This window comes from Geotrypetes seraphini, chromosome 8, assembly GCF_902459505.1.
Source record: "Geotrypetes seraphini chromosome 8, aGeoSer1.1, whole genome shotgun sequence".
Taxonomy (NCBI): Eukaryota; Metazoa; Chordata; class Amphibia; order Gymnophiona; family Dermophiidae; genus Geotrypetes; species Geotrypetes seraphini.
This window is the reverse complement of record NC_047091.1, coordinates 97801811-97822175: the sequence shown is the minus strand read 5'-3', so window position 1 is coordinate 97822175 and position 20365 is coordinate 97801811. Positions and strand designations below refer to the sequence as shown.

At 40.3% G+C, this 20365-nt stretch overlaps 1 protein-coding gene across 4 annotated transcripts in view; it reads right to left on the bottom strand.

Annotated features, from left to right (window-relative positions):
* The window catches only part of INSR (insulin receptor), a 328183-nt gene that overhangs the window by 92088 nt on the left and 215730 nt on the right, over positions 1–20365 (bottom strand). For all 4 annotated transcript variants that reach the window (XM_033956911.1, XM_033956913.1, XM_033956912.1 and 1 more), the window contains exons 4-6: positions 18518–18666; positions 9112–9256; positions 441–655 (exon numbers count right to left, since the gene is read on the bottom strand). In XM_033956911.1, the coding sequence (XP_033812802.1) occupies positions 441–655; positions 9112–9256; positions 18518–18666 (509 nt within the window). The remainder of the gene's footprint in view (positions 1–440; positions 656–9111; positions 9257–18517; positions 18667–20365) is intronic.

The window sequence follows — 20365 nt, the reverse complement described above, 5'->3', positions numbered from 1 at the left end:
CCAAGTCATCATTCTGAGAAAGCTCGACTCGGTTTACAATAATTAACTTAACAAATAAAAACCATTAAAAATAAGACTAAATTTCAGGAAATTAATTTTCAAAGTGTTTAGCAAATAAAGTAGATTTTAAAGATTTGCGAAACACAGTACCGTGTTGGGTTGACTCTTTTGTGGATTCATACAATAAATTATGATTTTATAGATCCTTCTGGCTTCTCGTCATTTGGAAAGACCGTTGTCCAATCCCACTCTTCTCCATTGTTGATTTCTTCTGTTGGATTCTTTTTTTATTTTGTCTTTAAAAAAAGCCCATAGGCACCTTTTTGGAGTTCTTGCACAGGAGCCCTGATATAAAATCCCCCTCATAATGCCTGTCTATGAATAAATGTAAGGGCTACTACGTTTAGGCCATAGACATGCTTAAACTACACCATCCTTACATGAGGCTTGGTCACCATTGCTTTTCAGATTTATATCGGTCCTTTCCTGGCGTCCTTTTGTGCCAGAGATCTCTTCCATCTTGTGGATTTCAGAAAGACAGAGTTTGGGGTTGTAGTGGAAGAAGAGTTTGCCCCTAATGATGGTAATGTTGTGCTTGCTCCAGTCCCACAGCTGTCTCAGGTTTGGATTATCCAGCGCATAGAAAGAATAATTCCTGGATGAACAAGAAAAAGAGAGATTCTTTACTACCAATATGTCTTCTTGGAAGCATTATCCTACCTGCTCCTGCATCTTAGCTAATAGTACAGAAAGCCTTTAAACAGCAAAGTCATTGGAAATGAATTTTTAGACTATGCTAAAGTGGGTTTTTTTTCTCCTTATTTTCTTCCTTTTGCTAGGGATATATAGTATATAGACTATACTCTGCCCAAGAAACTCCACTTACTGGGTAAGTCTCTCTTACCAGTACCCTTCTCTACGGCCAACTTCAGACTCTGTCTCTTCTACTTTGCGGCACCATAAGCCTGAAACAAACTGCCTGTCTTGGTACGTCAAGTTCCATCTCTGCCAATATTCAAATCCAGACTCAAAGCCCACTTCTTTGAAGCTGCTTTCAATTCTAAATTCTTACCTACTTGCTAAGCATCCATACCTATCTTATCATTCCCTCTGTAATTCCCCCATCTGAGCACTGTGTATAGATGCACTTTTTCATCCAGTTTGTCTGTCTCAGCTAGATTGTAATCTTATTCAAGAAGGACTGTCTCTTCCATGTTTTGGTGTACAGCGAGCCCTATGTAAGCCTGGTAATGCTATAGAAATAATAAGTAGTAGTAGTTGTTAATGCATGAACAATTAATTTTGAGTGCACTAAAATTTTTAAAGCACCTACAAGAATCAAAAATCACACCCTTATTTTGTTACCTCAGCACAAAAGGGGAAGAGAAAACCAGAAAGATATCAAGGGACACTTTCTTACTTTAAGTTGATGTTGTTTATAAAAAGTCTCCCACGTTGGCTGAACTCCTGCAATCAGATTCATTTCTCACTTCCTAGCACACTGTTCTATGCTGTCTCCATCAAACTCCAGGGGGGAGAGGGGAGGAGTTTGTTTTTTGCAGCTGAGCCTAAGTTAATAGGCTCTTGGTCCCATGTTCCATCTGTTTGCTGTTTTCTGTTACCTAACTAACCTCATCTCAGCCCCAAAGATACTACAGTAGTGATGGAGCTCTAGAAAACCTCACACCTTGAAAGAACAAAGCATGTATCACTCAGAAGTGGAAAAACTGGACTAGTAAATTTTCCATGTACATAAAATAGCACTTGTGTGAGAAAAAATTATTTTTGTGTAAGGCATAAAAAATTTACATAAATAAAAATTAATGAAATAAAATAGAGGCCAACATTGCTTGCTTACATTTCATGGAATATTTTAATCTGGCTGAAAAGTAAAAGAAAGCAATGCAGAATTTTAGCAAGATTTTAAAATACAATTAGACAGAAACAGAGCTTAATCAAGGACTAGTAAAGACAGCTCATCACTTAAAAGATTAGCCAGTAAAGTCACAGTAGCCAAGGATTCATCAACTCTGTTTTGATCCCTGAAGACAAAAGATACATGGAGCCTTGAAACGTACTGTCCCTTCTGTTTAATATCCCAGTACGGCAAAAAAAAAAAAAAAAAAAAGGGCAGGTTGCAAGTCTTCCCTCCAATGATGGAAAATTTCACCAGATGTGGGGGATCATTATCCTACTAGTCTGGGAGCTGAAGGAGACAGTGGGGCTATTTAACCATTAGAGAGTTCAGGCAGTTGCGTAGGGTAGGGGGAGGAAACAATTTGAGCTGTTGTTTGCATTATTGTGGAGGTATGCCAAAGAAACTCTGGGCACCTTCTCTGCTGCAGGTGAGATTCTATACAAAACTCAGTGAAGAAAGCAAAGTTACTTACTTGTAGCAGGTGTTCTCTGAGGACAGCAGGTATATATGTTTACATGTGGGCGACACCATCCATGGAACCCAGTATGGACACATACCAAGTGCACTGCCCATACTATAAACATGCCAGTGACTTCTGCTAAGAAACCAACTAGGGCATGTGAGTGGGTTGTGACAATATAAACCTCTTGTCCTCAGAGAACACATGCTATGTCTTTGATGTCTTTGAAGATAAGCAGGTATAATATTCTCACACATGGTATTCCCAAGCTGCTAGGATCATGACTCTGGAAAAGGTTTAACACTGAATATATATGAGTCTGGTGAAACCCCTGAGGGCTGGAGGGAAAGTTGGCACTCAGGAATTAAATACCATTTTACAAAACTGCTTGCCGAAACCCACTGTCTCTTCTGGAGTTTTGTTGTAAGCAATAGCATGAAGTGAACGTATGAATTGAGGACCAAGTGGCCACTTTACAGATGTCCTCAACAGAAGTGGAGCGGAAATGGGCTACTAAAGTCACCACAGCTCGTACATTGTGAGTTGTGACGTGGCTCTGAAGTATCAGCTCAGTCCTGAGTATATGAAGAGGAGATACAGTTCACTAGCCAAGTGGAGATGGTTCTCTTGGTCACAGAACTCCAAGTTAACTCCAAGTAGTTCAAAAGGAAACTTCAAAAGAGCAGTCAATACTACGTTAAGATCCCAGCCTACAGACAAAGCCTTGATAGGTGGTTTAGTATGGTAAAGTCTTTTCATGAATCTGGAAAACAAAGGATGAACGGAAAGTGGCTTCTTTTCTAATGGACAGTGAAATGCACTGATGATACCAAGTTAGTCTTGAGGCCCGAATTAGATAGATGAAGGAGGTAGTCCAGAATGGAAGGAAGTAGACAAGTGACAGAGTCCAGAGAATGGAGGCCATGCCAGACAGTGAATCTTGTCCATTTGAAACGGTAACACTTTTGTATGGAGGGTTCTCTGCTTCAATAATAGTAGAGACTGGAGCAGAAAATGTATATGTATTTATGTGTCGAGAGAGAGATATCATGCTGAGAATACTTATGAGCAAGGGTTGGGATGCAGAAGAGAGCCTTTGTTCTGTGTGAGTAGTGTTGAAAACAGTTGCCATTTGTAGGGTTCCCGAGTTATAAGCTGTAGAAGTTTACATGGCCAGCAAGGTGCAATGAGGATCATGGTGTCCTGATTCTGGTGAAGTTCAAGTATAGTTTTCCTGATGAGAGGTATTGGAGGGAATGCACAGAGGAATCCATTCCTCTAGTCAATAAGGCATCTGACTCCAGATCATTTGGGGCATAGAGCCTGGAGCAGAACAGTGGAAAATTGTGATTATGGGGGCAAGCAAAGAGATCCATGTCTGAAGTCCCCCATCTGGAGAAAATCTGGTGCAGGATGGACATATTGAGAGACCAATTGTGGGGCTGAAGTAGTTTGCTAACACATTTTGCTTCCCTGCTAGATAAACTGCTCTGAGGAGGATGCCATGATCAATTGCTCAAGTCCAGATCTGAATCACTGAGACCCTGTGCCTCCTTGTTTGCAACTTGATTGTTGGTTTAGATGAGGACTCTATAGTGAAGAAGATGGTCTTGAAATGTTTGGAGAGCATTGTGAATTGCACAGATCTCTAGGAGATTGATGTGGAAAGCTTTATCATGAAGAGATCAGACTCCCTGAGTGTAGAGGCTATTGAGATGAGCTCCCCAAACCAGCATTGAAGCATCTCTGCTGAGAAGTTTCTGTTAAGGAGTATGCTGGGAGGGGAGATCTCAGGAGAGGTTGGAAGGAAGCATCCACCAATTGAGGGAGTGACGAAGATCTAATGTAACTTCAACCTGAGTGAACAGGGATCTGATGGCATAAGACCACTGGGTTGACAAAGTCCATTGCAGAATTCTGAGATGGAGAAGTGCAATGGAATGATATGGATTGTCAAGGCCATGTGGCCAAGAAGACGTAACATCTGAAGTGCCGTCGTATGTGGTAAAGAGAAAATTGTTTGGTACAGGTGAAGGAGATTGTCTACCTCTGCTGAGGTAGAAAAGCTCCAACCATGAGTAGTGTCCAGGACAATTCTTATAAACTCCAAGGTCTGGTTTGGTTACAGATGTGATTTTTGATAATTCACTGCAAACCCTAGAAATTCTAGCAGACAAACTAGATAATTATTAAACATGGAGCATCAAGTTAAGGCCCCCTTTCACAAAGCCGCAGTAAAGGTTTCTACCACGGGCCTGCGAGATAAATGCTCCGACGCTCATAGAATTACTATGAGCATCAGGGCATTTACCTCACTGGCCCATGGTAGAAATCTCTACCGCGGCTTTGTAAAAGCCAGCGTAATTTGGTTATCAACAAATTTTTTTTAAATTATTTAAGGAAATTACTTGTAGTTTGGAAATATTTTGATGTCAGTTTTTGCACTTATGGTTCAATCACTTATTCTTTCCAGATAGACTACTGTAATATTGTTTATCTAGGATGTGCTAAATAATTTTTTTAAAGATTACAAACTGTACAGAATACCGCAATTACGGTAATTTTTTCCATTTTTATATATGAAAGAATTACACCATATTTTATTAAATTACACTGGTTACCAGTAATTTCATGGATTCATTTTAAGCTTTGAATTACAATTTTTAATATTCTATAAGGCCAGGTATCATATTACATAGTGGAATTCATTTCATTATTAGCAGGAAGAACAGGTCACGCTGTATGGAAAAATTTTATCTTTAATTTTCCTCACCAAAGATAATTAAAATTATTCATTCAATGGATGGCATCCTTTTTTTAAATCAGGTTCCTTTAATTTGGAATGATGCTCCTGAAGCAATGTCAAAGCAGGCGGTACAGATATTGATGCTGAGGTTGCAGAAGCGTTGGGCTTCAAGTCCCCTTGCCATGCTCGAAGTTACAGACATGGTTCCAAAATCTTTTTGAAACTGAAGTTTGCAGGACTTCAGTGACCTCTTTTGCATACAGGAAGTGTCAATGTCTCAATGTTCAGGATCAAGGCACTGAACACACCAAGTTAAGAACATAAGAATAGCTTTACTGGGTCAGTCCAATGGTCCATCTAGCCCAGTATCCCATCTTCACGGAGGCCAATCCAAGTCACAAGTACCTGGCAATAACCCAAATAGTAGTAGCATTCCATGCCACCGATACAGGGCAAGCAGTGACTTCTCCCATGTCTATCTCAACATCAGACTATGGACTTTTCCTCCAGGAGTTTCTCCAAACCTTTTTCTAAAACCAGCTACATTAACCACTCTCACCACATCCTCTGGCAACGCATTCCAGAGCTTGACTATTCTGAGTGAAAAAATATTATTGGTTTTAAAAATATTACTCTGTAATTTCATCGAGTGTCTCCTAGTCTTTGTAAATCTTGATGCAGTAAAAAAATTGATCCACTTGTACCTGTTCTACACCACTCAGGATTTTGTAGATTTTAACCATATCTCCCCTCAGCAATCTCTTTTCCAAGCTGAAGAGCTCTAACTTCTTTAGTTTTTCCTCATACAAGAGGAGTTCCAACCCCTTTATCATCTTGGTAGCTTTTCTTTGAACCTTTTCTAGTGTCGCTATATCTTTTTGAGATAAGGAGACCAGAACTGAATGCAATACTCAAGGTGAGGTTGCACCACTGAGCGATACAGAGGCATTATAACATTATTAATCTTGTTTAACATCCCTTTTCTAATAATTCCTAGCATCTTGTTTGCTTTCTTGGCCACCACCGCACATTGGGTGGAAGGTTTCAGCGTATTGTCCACGTTGACATCCAGATCTTTTTCTGCTGACCCCAGGGTGGACACTAGCATCTGATAACCACATATGATTTGGATTATTATTCCCAATGTGCATCAGTTTGCATTTGTCCACATTAAATTTCATCTGCCATTTGGACGTCCAGTCTTCCAATTTCCTAAGGTCTTCCTTTAGTTTTTCATAGTCCGCATGCGTTTTATCATCTTTGAACAGTTTAGTGTCATCTGGACTTCCAAAAAGCCTTCAACAAGGTACCCCATGTGCACCTGCTAAGTAAACTGTGGAACCACAGGGTGGAATGGGACATGCACAGATAGATCTGTAATTGGCTGGTGGACAGGAAGCAGAGGGTAGGAGTAAAGGGACACAACTCTGACTGGGAAGGAGTCATGAGCCGTGTCCCGTAGGGGTCAGTGCTGGGACCACTGCTGTTCAATATATTCATTAATGACCTGGAAGTAGGGACGAAGTGCGAAGTTATAAAATTTGCGGATGACACAAAACTCTCCAGTAGGGTTAGAACTTTTGAGGAATGTGAAGAGCTACAAAGGGACCTGAACAAACTGAGAGAATGGGCTAATAAATGGCAAATGTGCTTCAATGTAGAGAAATGCAAAGTCTTGCACATGGGGAAAGGAAACCCGATGTACAACTACACAATGGGGGGGAAGGTATTGGAGAAGAGCAACCTAGAAAGGGACTTGGGGGTTTTGGTAGACCAAACAATGAAGCCGGGGGTGCAATGCGCAATGGCCTCAAAGAAGGCAAACAGAATGTTGGGCATTATCAAAAAAGGAATCACTACCAGAACCAAAGAAGTTATCCTGCCGCTATATCGAGCGATGGTGCGCCCACATCTGGAATACTGTGTTCAATATTGGTCGCCGTACCTTAAGAAGGATATGGCGACGCTCGAGAGGGTCCAGAGAAGAGCAACAAAAACGATAAAGGGCATGGAAAACCTTTCATATGCTGAGAGGCTGGAGAAACTGGGGCTCTTTTCCCTGGAAAAACAGAGACTTAGAGGGGACATGATAGAAACTTATAAGATCATAAAGGGCATAGAGAAGGTAGAGAAGGACAGATTCTTTAGACTGGCGGGGGAAACAAAAATGAGAGGGCACTCAAGAAAATTGAAGGGAGACAGATTCAGAACAAATGCTAGGAAGTTCTTCTTCACTCAGAGGGTGGTGGATACCTGGAATGCGCTTCCAGAGGAGGTAGTAGAGCAGAGTACGATTTTGGGTTTCAAAAAGGGGTTGGACAAGTTCCTGAAGGAAAAGGGGATTGAAGGGTATAGTTAGAGGGGTACTATACAGGACAAAATGTCTTAAGTAAAGGATCACTTACAGGTCACGGACCTAGGGGGCCACCACGGGAGCGGACTGCTGGGCATGATGGACCTATGGTCTGACTCGGCAGAAGCGATGCTTATGTTCTTATCTGCAAATTTAATCACCTCACTCATAGTTCCAATTTCCATCAAGAACATTTCTTGAAACTGCTTGGTACCAATTTGGACATGGAGGGGAAAATGACCGATGCAAAGTCAAAGGGCTCAATGGCCCGTGGAGCTCAAGTAGAACAAAAGTTGAAAAATATCAATGCGCCCCGGAAGGAAAAAGGGCTTGAAGTGGCCCAAAGGCCCAAAAATGTAAAGTTAGTAACAATGAACAAAATTTGGTAGGAATGAAGAACTTGGATAAAATAAGAAATAATGACAAAACTAAGGAGAAAACAATGACATGAAGACACCAAAAATCCAAAACATAAAAATTAAAATGATACACTAAAGACACATCTTCTCAACCCTACAGAAAATGAAGAACTGCAAGTCCCATGAGCCGATGTCAGGTGGGAAGGCACTGGCATACACGTGGTACATACATGCCTTAAAATTTAAAGTATTATAAAAAGTGTATACTGGATAAGAATTTTAACCTTGCAGACTCATGAGTGGATAAATGAAAAAGCCTCAGCCCCACCACTCCACCGCTGTAATATCTTGTTACTGCGAGAAGAAATTACGTGGTGCAATCATCACTGTCTATTTCATTCATTTATAAGTGCTTTTTGTTTAAATAGTATGTTTAAATAAATAATTTATTAGGTGATAGTAAGAAATACTGAGGTTCAGTGTACTGAACACGTAATTTCTTCCCGCAGTAACAAGATATTACAGCGGTGGAGTGGTGGGGCTGAGGCTTTTTCATTTATCCACTTATGAGTCTGCAAGGTTAAGATTCTTATCCAGTATACACTTTTTATAATAGTTCTGGACTTATACTGGAATAAGGACTACTGAAACTAGTGCCATAGTTCTAGTGAGCTTAAAATTTAAAGTGACAGTGCACTTGGTATGTGTCTATACTGGGTTTCGTGGGTGACCTCACCCGCATGTGAGAATATTATAGCTGCTTGTCCTTGAAGAACTATGATTTTACACTTTTGTGTGTAGTTAAAGATTCATTTTGCAGTGGTGGTATTGAGTTGAGTTATCAAAATCTCAGAGATGGAGGAGTCTATGAGCATAAAAATTAAACTGAGGCAGCACAAGGCTGATGGTTTGCCTAGGGTGTCTATACATTTGCACCAGTCCTGGGAGGAGATGGTGACCTCAGAATAGGATCACCAATGATCTCACACAGGATGGGATCCAATCAGTTCAGGCAGCAGATGATATCATTTGAGAATGCAGAATCAACGTGGGCAGTGGATAATCTAAGTGAACTTTGGTAGTCTGCATCTCTCTTGCAGTTATGACTGCTGCTCTCATAACAACTGGAAAGACAGAAGCTACAAGTGTTTCAGAGATGATGATACAGCATAGATAAGCTTAATTGCTGAGATTGGTAACTGTTTCTCACTTTGTACACTTTTGAAACAGTATAATGGCTATAATTTAGAAGTGAAAGTAAATGGACACACATACCCAGCTTCCAGCACTTCCCCTTTAATCAGGTATAGCTTGCGGAAAAAGGAGAGAGACACCAAAGCATAAGAGCGGCGGATTTTTAGGTATCCTGTAATCTCTTCAACCAGCCCAAGGTTAGCTTCCAATTCTGCTGCAATATTATCTGAAAAGTCAAAAGATATCAGGTTTACAGGTTTATTTATTTGATAACTCACCATTTCAATATACAAGGAAGTCTAAGTGGTGTACAATATTCTGTATAAAAAGCAGATAACAAGAAAAGAACACCATCAATTAATAATAAAGACCCATCCCAAAAGACCAACCAAAAGAATCTCGATCATTGGTGTACAATATTCTGTATAAAAAGCAGATAACAAGAAAAGAACACCATCAATTAATAATAAAGACCCACCAAAAGAATCTCGATCAAGAATCTTGGTATCAGCATTCTTCTTGCAGTAAGCATTCTCTGATGTGCCAATCAGAATGCACTGGGAAGGAGGCCTAAGACTCCTATGGGAGGGGACTTAGGCATCTGAGCCAATCAGGGCCTTAAGTCCTTCCCCAGTACATCCTAGAATACACCGGAAAGGGGAAGGCCTGTCATTTCGCAGTGGTGGGCCTGTTCAGGGGGGTTTGGGGAGTGGCAGGGTGATCTTAGGGGGTGTCGGGGAGGGGCTTTGGGGGTTCCTGTAGGAGGGAGTGGGCATCTTCCTGCTGGCTGACTTCATGGGGAGGGGGATAGTTTCCCTGCTGCGACCGCTAAACTGATCACAGCAGGGAGGTTCCCTTGTCTTGATTGGCTCAGTGGCCACGTCTATTTAAAATGTAGACCAGCATTTTGCTGGCCTACATTTCAGGTGCCTATCGTGGCCCTAGGGAGATGCCTAGGGCCATCTAAGCTCACCTAAAGCCACTTCCAGGTGAAACCACACCTACACCCAGCCTTGAGCAAGCTTAAGCATCCCTATGCATCTCCCTCAACAGCAACAGACACCTACGGTATAGGCCAGGGGTCTCAAAGTCCCTCCTTGTGGGCCGCAATCCAGTCGGGTTTTCAGGATTTCCCCAATGAATATACATGAGATCTATGTGCATGCACTGCTTTCAATGCATATTCATTGGGGAAATCCTGAAAACCCGACTGGATTGTGGCCCTCAAGGAGGGACTTTGAGATCTCTGGTATAGGCAGCTGCCTTGGGGTGGTGGTGTTGTTTTTTTTTAAAGTGCGTCCTGATTGACTGGTTAGACAGCGGTAGGACGCCTACCACCTACAATTGGGATGCCTCAAAGTACAGTCCAATGGTAAGGCACATGGAAAATTGACAGCAACTAGCGGGAGTGGACAACCTGAGGCCTTTATGTGGCCCACCATTGAATTTTGTGTTCCACAAAACCATGGGAAATATACAAAGAAAACGGCATTAACCAGATTTTTGACCATTTTAAATACCATATCATGCAAATATTTTCAGAATAGCCTCTCTAGCAGTTTGTTTCCTTCATTTTTAGAAAAATCTTTACTTATTTATTTATCACAGGTAGTCTATGGAGCCCTTGCATTTATGGTTCCAAAATTATGTTATGTTGTGGTCCACTAGGGTTACTACTGACATTCATGCAACTTTCTCTGTATAAAGGTTGCCCACTTCTGGACTATCTTATAAGTTCCCTGAAATTTCTATGGTCTGTAGCTCTTTTTGGCTACTCAGTTCAAGTCACCCAGGTAAAAATACAGTTATTCCAGAGAAGTCTGCAGCTGGAAATTGCTAATGCTACTTGTAGGTACTAGTATTTTTACCTATGCAACAGAGGAACAGGGAAGAGGGAGGGAAGGAGGAGCTGGCAGATTGCACATGAGATTTATTTTACAGTACTGTCTTTGCAGTCAGGGTATGCCCCTGGCACAAACTACTCAGCCCTGAATTTTCAAAGGGAACTCTTATGTGGCATTTCAGTTTGAAAATTCACTTGCAGGCCCACAGATGATCACATATCTTGCAAGCAGTGTGACCAGTTTACAAAATGATTCCTTAATACCTTATTCAAATCCGCTTCATTACCAATCCTAGACTAGGGCTGCATACAGATAGATCTCAATCATACTGTTACACAGAACCTACAGCTCTCCCATCTCTGGAGGAAATCATTTGTGACAGAGAAGACAAAACAACCCAAGGCACTACATTTATCATAAGAATTTCACCAAACCTGGATAAAACTATGACACACACATACAACTTTCACAAAGGTTCAATAATATGACTAGAAAGGATTCAGTCATAGCAATTTCTTCACGTTATATGTTCTCATTGTAAAGAGTTCTTTCCCTTGAACTAAGCAGGAAGTTTATTTCTATTTGTCTGTCTTGATCAATCTCTAGGTTTAAAACTGGATGTTCCTCTGAAAGCTGTTAACCTATTTTGAAATGTTTCTAACAAACTGATCACAACTAGGGGGTAATTTTCTAAAGTCATTTTTGCACATATGTAAAAGGCTGATGGGAATAAAAATATGCACGTCAATATGATGAAGTGTACTTTGACAGGGGGTGTGTACAGGGGTAGAGTTTGGGCAGAGCACAGGTGGAATTCACACGTAGGCACGTAAAGTATAAATCATAGTACTGTAATTTACATCTCAAGCAGGTATAAATATCTGCCTGCAATGCAAGCACAATTCTGCTGCATATACTAGTATTTTATAAAGACATTTAGATGTTTACTGAATGTATCTTTACAAAATAGCACCTAAAAAGAAGATAGAGAAGCTTTTAAACCTACAGATAGAACCTGGGGAAAACCAAATGTTGTATAAACCAAATGCAGAAGAGTGGGTTTTCTTCAAAGCAAAAAAATATATACCAAATCAACTCTAAAAAGATTTTTTGAAAAACATTTCATGAAATACTGCAACTACTGAATTTAATTTTAAAAAAGCCTCAGAACCCCGTCTTCAGACAGATGAAATCTTGCTGAAAGACTAGAAAGGGTACCTCACTGGCTTATAAAAAATACTGGGCTGTGTACCTTTACCACAATTCAATGGACTTTAACGTTTATATCACTTCATTCACAATTTAACAACCATTTATCAACGCTGTTTAAGGGTTTTTTATAATGTCAGTGAGGTACTTACCCTTTCTAGTCTCAGCAAGATTTCATCTGTCTGAAGACGGGGTTCTGAGGCTTTTTTCCTCCTTATATTAAATTCAGTAGCTGCTGTATTTCATGAAATGTTTTTCAAAAAATCTTTTTAGAATTGAGTTGAAAGCCAAATGTTGCTCAGGAGTGAATGGTTTGAGTGAGGTATCCTTTAAAGATACTTTCAAAAAACAGGAAAGTTTGGGCATTCCAATACAGAGATTGCAACAAAGGCAAAAGAAAGTCAAACGCCTTTAAGAAGAGCAAAGATTGCAAATTATCTGGCTCAGCTACTAAACAGCTCATAGATACAAACATAAAAATATGAAATGTCTGTATACAAATGCTAGAAGTCTAGAAAATAAGAAGGGAGAGTTAGAGTATATAGCGTGAAATGAAGAGGTAAATATACAGGAATCTCAGACAAATGGTCAAGGATGACAAACAATGGGATCCTTTGTTACCAGGGTACAAATTATACTGCAATGATAGGATGGATCAAACTGGAGGAGGTGGTGGCTTATATGTTAAAGAAAGTATTGAGTTTTAACAAACTAAAAATTCAGCAGAAAACAGATAGCAACAAGAAATTCCTATGGATAGAAATTCTGTATGTGAAGGGAAAAAGAATACACTTCTCCCTCCGTATTCGCTGTGATAGGGGATTAACAAAACCGCAAATACAGAAAAACTGTGAATAACTTTTTCATATGTTATTCGCTGTTTTCTATTAAAAATCCATTGTGAATATGGTAAAACCTCGAATAACATGGTGGGAGACCTGGCCTGTTCCTCAAGGAGAGGCAAAACACGGTGAAGAAAGTGCTGGGAATCAGTGATTTTCTCTGTAAATGCATGGAATCAGTGATTTCTCTATGCAAGCTGATGTAATTTGGTGGGAGGAGCCAGCAAGCTAAAACCCGTGAATAATCGAAACCGCAAATACGGAGGGAGAAGTGTACTATAGGACTATACCATCGTCCACCAAGCCAGAACAGACAGACAGATGATGAAATGTTCACAGAAACTAAAGAAGCTAGCAAAATTTGGCAATAGTATAATAATGGGTGATTTCAAATTAACCCAATACTGATTGAATAAATGCTAGGGAGGTAAAATTCCTACATTTAACTGTCTGCTTCATGGAGCAACTGGTCCAGGAACTGACAAGAAGGGGAGCTATTTTAGATCTATTCCTTAGTGGAATGCAGGACTTGATGTGAGAAGTAACAGTGTTGGATCTGCTGGGCAACACTGATCATAACATGATCAAATTTGAGTTAATAACTGAAGTGAATACACTTAGGAAATCTACTGTGGTGGCATTTAAACTTTCAAAGAGCAGCTATAATAAAATAACTATACAGTAATGGTTAATCATAACACTGGTCAACAAGCATTTTGCTACTGGAGTTCTGTCACCTGTACCTTAACAAGGGCCATATGCTGACTCTAAATCTGAAAACAGTTTTCATCTATCACATCCTGTTTTTAAGTTATGGATCAGTTTGTGTTTATATCATTTTCATCACCGTGAAGCATCAGTATTTTACTGTTTCTGTAACACAATATTGCATTTTAGGACAGCTCATCGATCACATATACCAGTAATTTGAAAGTGTATACTAAAAAGTAATTGTGCTGCTTTTTCTACCTGTGAATTTTTATATTTTGTTTGTTTTTGTCTAAGATATTATAATTAATATGAACAGAAGAGGTTGTGCTAACCATCCTGATAATTTCTGTTATGTCTGCGGACAATTTACTGCACAAGATCAGCGAAAGAATCTGTCCAGCAGACTTCAAAGTGCATACAAGCATTATTTTGGCTGTAAAGTTGGCGACCAAGATAAAGCGTGGGCATCTCATGTGTGCTGCACTGTCTACTATTCCGTATTAACACAGTGGCTGAATGGGAAATGGAAGATACTTTTCGCTCTACCCATGGTGTGGTGTGAACTAACAAATCATCACTCAGACTGTTATTTTTGCATGACAAAAGTTACTGGATTCACAAAGAGGAATAAATTTAAAAAAAACTGTATCTTGATTGCCCGTCAGCAATTAAACCTGTTCCACATGACTCTGAGAATCCAGTTCCAATTCCTCCTTCCACATCTGCAGCACAATGTGCCGAAAGTTCAGATGAAGAATGTGCCTCTGCTGCTGTTGAGGAGTTGAATGAACCTGAAGTAGATGAAAACTACCTCACCGGCTAACTCAAGATCTTAATGATCTGGTTAGAGACTTGTCCCTGTCAAAGGAGAAAGCAGAAATGTTGGGTTCAAGGCTGAAGCAATGGAATCTTTTAAGGCAGGACACCAAAATATATTTTTCCGTGATTGTCACACCATCCTAGTTTGTGCCGATATGGCAAACTGTCTAAAAAAAATCAGTAACATGTATCTCAGAAACCTGATGTGTTAGCTGAATTTCAATTACAGATCTGAAATCAGCATCGTTAAATTAACTAAGAACACTTCTTCAGTTCTCAGTAACAAAGAAAAACTTTTTTTTTTGTTGACCAGTGTAATAATACATTTTTTAAAAGTCTAAAAGAAACAGCCACAATGGTTAAGAGTTTAAATCAGACATGAATGTTATATTTAAAAAAAAAAAAAAGCCCAGACCAGATGTATTCCACATATTAAAAAAAGGTGAAAAGAAGAGCAAAAGACAGTCAGTGTGGTTACAAGGTGAAGTAAAAAAAGTTATTTGAATCAAAAGAACATCTTTCAAAAAATGGGAAATGGATCCAAATGAAGAAAGCAGAAAGCAGCATAAGCACTGGAAAGTGAGATGTAAAGCACTGATGAGGAAGGCTAAAATAGAATTTGAAAACAAACTTGTTGTAGAGACAAAAACTTAGAGTAATAACTTTCAAGTATATTAGAAGCAGAAAGCCTGCGAGAGTGTCAATGGGACCATTATATCATCAAAAAATAAAAGGGGTACTCGGGGAAGATAAGGCCATAGTAGAGAGACTAAATTAATTCTTTGATTTGGTCTTTGCTAGACCTGCTTGTGCCAGAAATGGTATTCAAGGGTGACAATACAGAGAAACTGAAACAAATCTTGATGAATCTGCAAGATATACGGACAAGTTAAAGAACAGTAAATCACATGGACCAGATGGTATACACTACAGGGTAATAAAAACTCAAAAATATAAAACAATTTATCTACTTTGGTGATTTGTATCCTGTCATTCCAATCATCAATGGTACCTGAAGACTGGAAGGTGGTTAATGTAATTCCAGTGAAGAGTTGCAGAGGTGATCTGGGAAACTACAGACCAGTAAGTCTGACAACAGTGCCAAGCAAAATGGTAGAAACTATTATAAAGAATGAAATTACAGAACACACAGACAAACATGGTTTAATGGGGCAGAGTCAACATAGATTCAGCCAAGGAAAATCGTGCCTCATTAATTTGCTACTTTTTTTTATAAGGCCTAAATAAACATGGGATAAAAGATGAGCCAGTTATATAGTGTATCCAGATGTTCAGAAAACTTTCGACAAAGCTACTCATGAGAAACTCCTTAGAAACTTAAAAAGCCATGGGATAGGAAGCAATGTTCTGTTGTGGATTGGGAACTGGTTAAAACATTTTTTAAAAACCCAAAGAGTTGGGTTAAATGGACAATTCCATCAATGGAGGAAAGCGAATAGTGGTGTGTCCCAGGACTGGTGATTTTTAACATATTTATAAATGATCTGGAAGTGGGAATAATGAGAGAAATGACTAAATTTGCAGATGAAACAAAACTATTCAAAGTTCTTAAACTGCATGCATACTTGTAAGAAATTGCAGGAGAACCTTATCTTCCAAATGAAATTTAGGGCTCCTTTTACGAAGTCGCGTTAGCGGTTTAATGCGCATAATAGCGTGCGCTAATTTGCCGGCTGCACTAGCCGCTACCACTTCCTCTTTGGCAGGCGGTAGTTTTTCGGCTAGCGCAGGCTAAAAAGTTGCGTGCGATAAAGCCGCTAATACGGCTTCATAAAAGGAGCCCTTAATGTGGACAAGTGCAAAGTCAATGCATCTCAAAACATTTATAGTGGAATCAGAAAAGGTTCAAATAAAGGTAACCAAAATGATTAATGAGATGGAACAACTCTCAGGTGAGTATAGGTTTACGAGGATAGCATTCTTCAGCTTGAAGAAAAGATATCTGAGAGGGGACTGATGGAGGTCTACAAAATTCAAAATGAAGTAGAATAGTTAAATGTGAATCCATTTATATGCTTTAAAAAAAAACAAACCTAGGGGACACTACGTGAAGTTACATGGTAATAGTTTAAAATAAGAGGAAAAAAAATTTTCTCCCAATAAATAGTTATGTCTGGAACTCCTTGTCAGAGGATGTGACTTAAAAAAAAACAAAACACGTTTAGACAATAGTCCATAAACTGCTATTAAGTTAGACTTTGGGAAAAGCTGATACTTATCCCTGGGGTCAGTAGTATGGAATTGTGCTACTCTTTGGGATTCTGCCAGGTACCTGTGACTTAGAGTGGGCACTGGTGAAAGCAAGATACTAGCTAAATGGACCTTCAGTCTAACCTTGTATGGCATTCCTTATTCTCTTATACCAGGTGCCCTTTATAAAATGAATCTCTTGACCTCACATTCTATAAACTAAGCACCTAAATGTTCATGCTATTTTACTTGCTTAGATTACAGAATACTAGCACTTAGGCACATTGATATTACAGATTTCACACAAAAGTGCTAATTTCACACAAAGCAGTATTCCATAATTTTAGTGTACAACTTCCACAGCATGAAAATGCAAGTGGATATTCACTAGGAGCATGGGCATCTCCAAAAATTATGCACACATATGACATTTACATCCTAAAGTGTAAATTTTAGCACAAGCATTTACGCTTGCCATAGACATGGTGGAAGTGGGCATTCTTAAATATTGATGAGTATATGTCAATTTATGCTAAGTCCCATTATAGAATTCCCACTCCTGATTCAGCATTTCTGTGCCTAATTTTGGCACACTTTACAGAATTGCCCCCCCTAGTGTACAGGGTATGAAACCCTAATTTTTCAGTACTTCTAACATATCTGGTTTTCAGGAGAACTTTTGATAAATATTCACATATCCATTTTACTTACCAAGACTAATTTAAATATTGTGGATATCTCCAAAAAGCAGACCAACTCATAACTCTTGAAAGCCAGAATCTGACAAGTGGAAGGGCTAAGAGGGGCAAATGTGAAAGCCTATACTGTACATCTCAGTTAGACTGGTTTTAACCAGTCTAACTGAAATCTTATCTTTGAGGGCAATGCACAGAGACTTTCAGCCACTGCTTTACAGAGCACGGAAAGTCCTATGCTAATGAGCTCACTGGTATTTAAACGAGCTCATTAGCAATTTCCTCTAGTGCTCCAAAAAACAAAAATCCTGCCCTAACAACTGAAAACTACTAATAGCTCTAAGCTGTCGATAGTTCTATGCTAACTTTCTTGTCAAGTGCTTGAGAGCTGATTGGCTCAGGCACTGACAGGAAAATCAGCAAAGGCAGCAGTCCTTCCTTACCTCCAAACCACAGTCATCCCCCCCCCCCCCAATAAACTTAAAAATTCCCCAGCAGTCCAGTGGACCCCGACCCCCCTACGGACCTTCCTCCAACAAAATCCCCAGTGGTCCTCCCAACCCCCCCTTCAACCTTGAGAAATTCCCTGGTGGTCCAATGGACCCCTGACCCACCCTTTCATCCTTGAAAATTCCCCAGTAATCCAGTGGACCCTTCTGACTCTCCCTGATTCAACCCAACCGCAGGGGCCCCTAGAAAACACACTGACCTGTTGGCCTAGTGAAATCTCTCCCCTCGTAGCTTTAGTTGGAGAAAGAAGGAAAGTCACCTCGCTCCTGCCTCTTCTGGTCCCACACTCGTCAACATGGCAGTGCCCAGCCCTGACCGGTGCATCCTGGGATGCACTGGGAACTAGTTGTGGGCATGTGCCAATTAAGCTTAGACCCCTTTACCGACCAATGCTTAACACTAGCAGCGTGCATATAACATGTCAAAGGTAGGCGCTGGAAACGTAGGCCTGGAAAACCTGGCCTACATTTCTGGCACTTATTTTTGCCGGAGATGCGAGTCTCTAAACGGCGCCGTTGCTTGGTTGACACATGATTGGCGGCCACCGACAATGGCACCGTTTAGAGAAAACGGCAGATAGACTTTATACAATGTTATCTCATTAGGGGTGCATTTATATAATTTGTGGAGAGAGCAGTGTCCTTACTTCCTCCCCGAATATTAATGATCAGACTTCCATTGATAACAGTGCAGCCTCGAAGCCCCTGAGCCGAAGTCACAGAGTCAATGGTCTTCTCTCCTTGAAAGATGTTGCAGATTTTGGGACACATCCCTGCACATGGGGAGCAAGTCAGGCTAGGAAACAAACAAACAAAAAAAAAAGTCAGAGAATAACAAAGCCTATCAGGTGTTTGAAGCAGTTGAGCAATACATAGAGTAAAGGGTCATGGATTTGATATACCAACTTTCTATGGTACAACCAAAGCAGTTTACATTATATGCAGGTACTTGCTCTGTTCCTATTGGGCTCACAATCTGTTTTCATTTGAGGCAATGAAGGGGGAGGGGTTTCAGTTCAAAAAAGTTGTATTGACTTTAATGTTCAATGTACAAAGACAAGAATGATAAGGCACTAATAACAGTGATTAGAAAAGAGGATGAATGAATGTACAATACAACAGGCTGAACCATGCCTATTCATGAGAAAGAATATAAGGGTTAAGTGACCTGCCTAGAGTCACACGGAGCTGCACTGGGAATCAAAGCTAGATCTGATAAATCTAAAACAAGTAGCGATAGTGCAAAATATTGCAAAATCACTTAACACAGCCAATGCACTATAATGTGACCAATTGCCAAAATAAATAAATAAATATAATCTTAATAATGGAGAGAAAAAAAGAGACTTTAGTGGCCTCAACAAAAAGGCTTCATAGACTTCAATGGAAGATAATGTCTATTATTGTTGATCCCAAAAATCTAATTAATGCTATTTTCATGTACCAAGATAAACATCAGACAGCATGAGTGGCATTTTGAGAGACAAAGCAAGTATTCAGAGCAAACAATAATTTTATGGGCCAAGGTTATTCATACTAGTGCTGCCCGATTCACGATTCGAATCGATTTACCCCGACAAAAAAAAAATCGGCCTCCCAATTCGTTGACTGACCCTCCCCACTCGCCCTCTAAAGCAGGAGTGGCAGCGCTGCCTTTTGCTGGCCTGCTGCTCCTGCTTTAGAGGGCGAGTGGGGAGGGTCAATCAGGAGGTGGCTTACTCGCTGGCCTCCCGCTGCTGTGCTGTCCTGTAAGTCTTCCCCACTGGCCTCCTGGAATCAATCTGCCTAACTTCAGCAGCCTGCAATAAGATCGCTGGCGCTAGCGATCTTTGCATGCTGCTGTACGGTTTCAGAGCATCTTCTCTCTGCCGCGGTCCCGCCCCTTCTCTGACGTGCATGAGATCTGTTTGCATGCACTGCTTTCAATGCATATTCATTGGGGAAATCCTGAAAATCCGACTGGATTCCAGCCCTTGAGGACCGGAGTTGTCCACCCCTGGCCTAGCTGGTCTTTTTCCTCTGTTTGCAGTGACAGTTGTTCACATATCAACAGCCAAAAATCAAACAGTCTCACCTTTTCAAGGGGGTGTCCCAATGGCACACACTTACCTTCTCAATCCCTCTCTCTTTTTCACACACAATCTATATGTCCTCACCAGTCTCTCTCATTCCTCCCATTAGTGTCTCTCTCTCTCTCTCTCTCTCACGCTCTCTCTTTTTCTTAATCAAACACTACAGAGTGGAATGAGCCATTGGGGCTGTGGCCAGACCAATATTTTGCCCAATACAGTATCTGAAACTAGAAAGCTTGGGGCTAGGGCTTGAGATTAGTTTGTTGGCCCCTTCAGCCAATGTGGTATTCCAGAGTCTCTCTCTCAGTGCCACCCTATACCTCTCATTCCCTGCCATGCATCTACTTTTACCCTTCCTCTCCCTCTGTGCTCTTCCCAGTCTTTCTTTCTCTTCACATTCTACCCAGAATCTCTTTTCTCAAG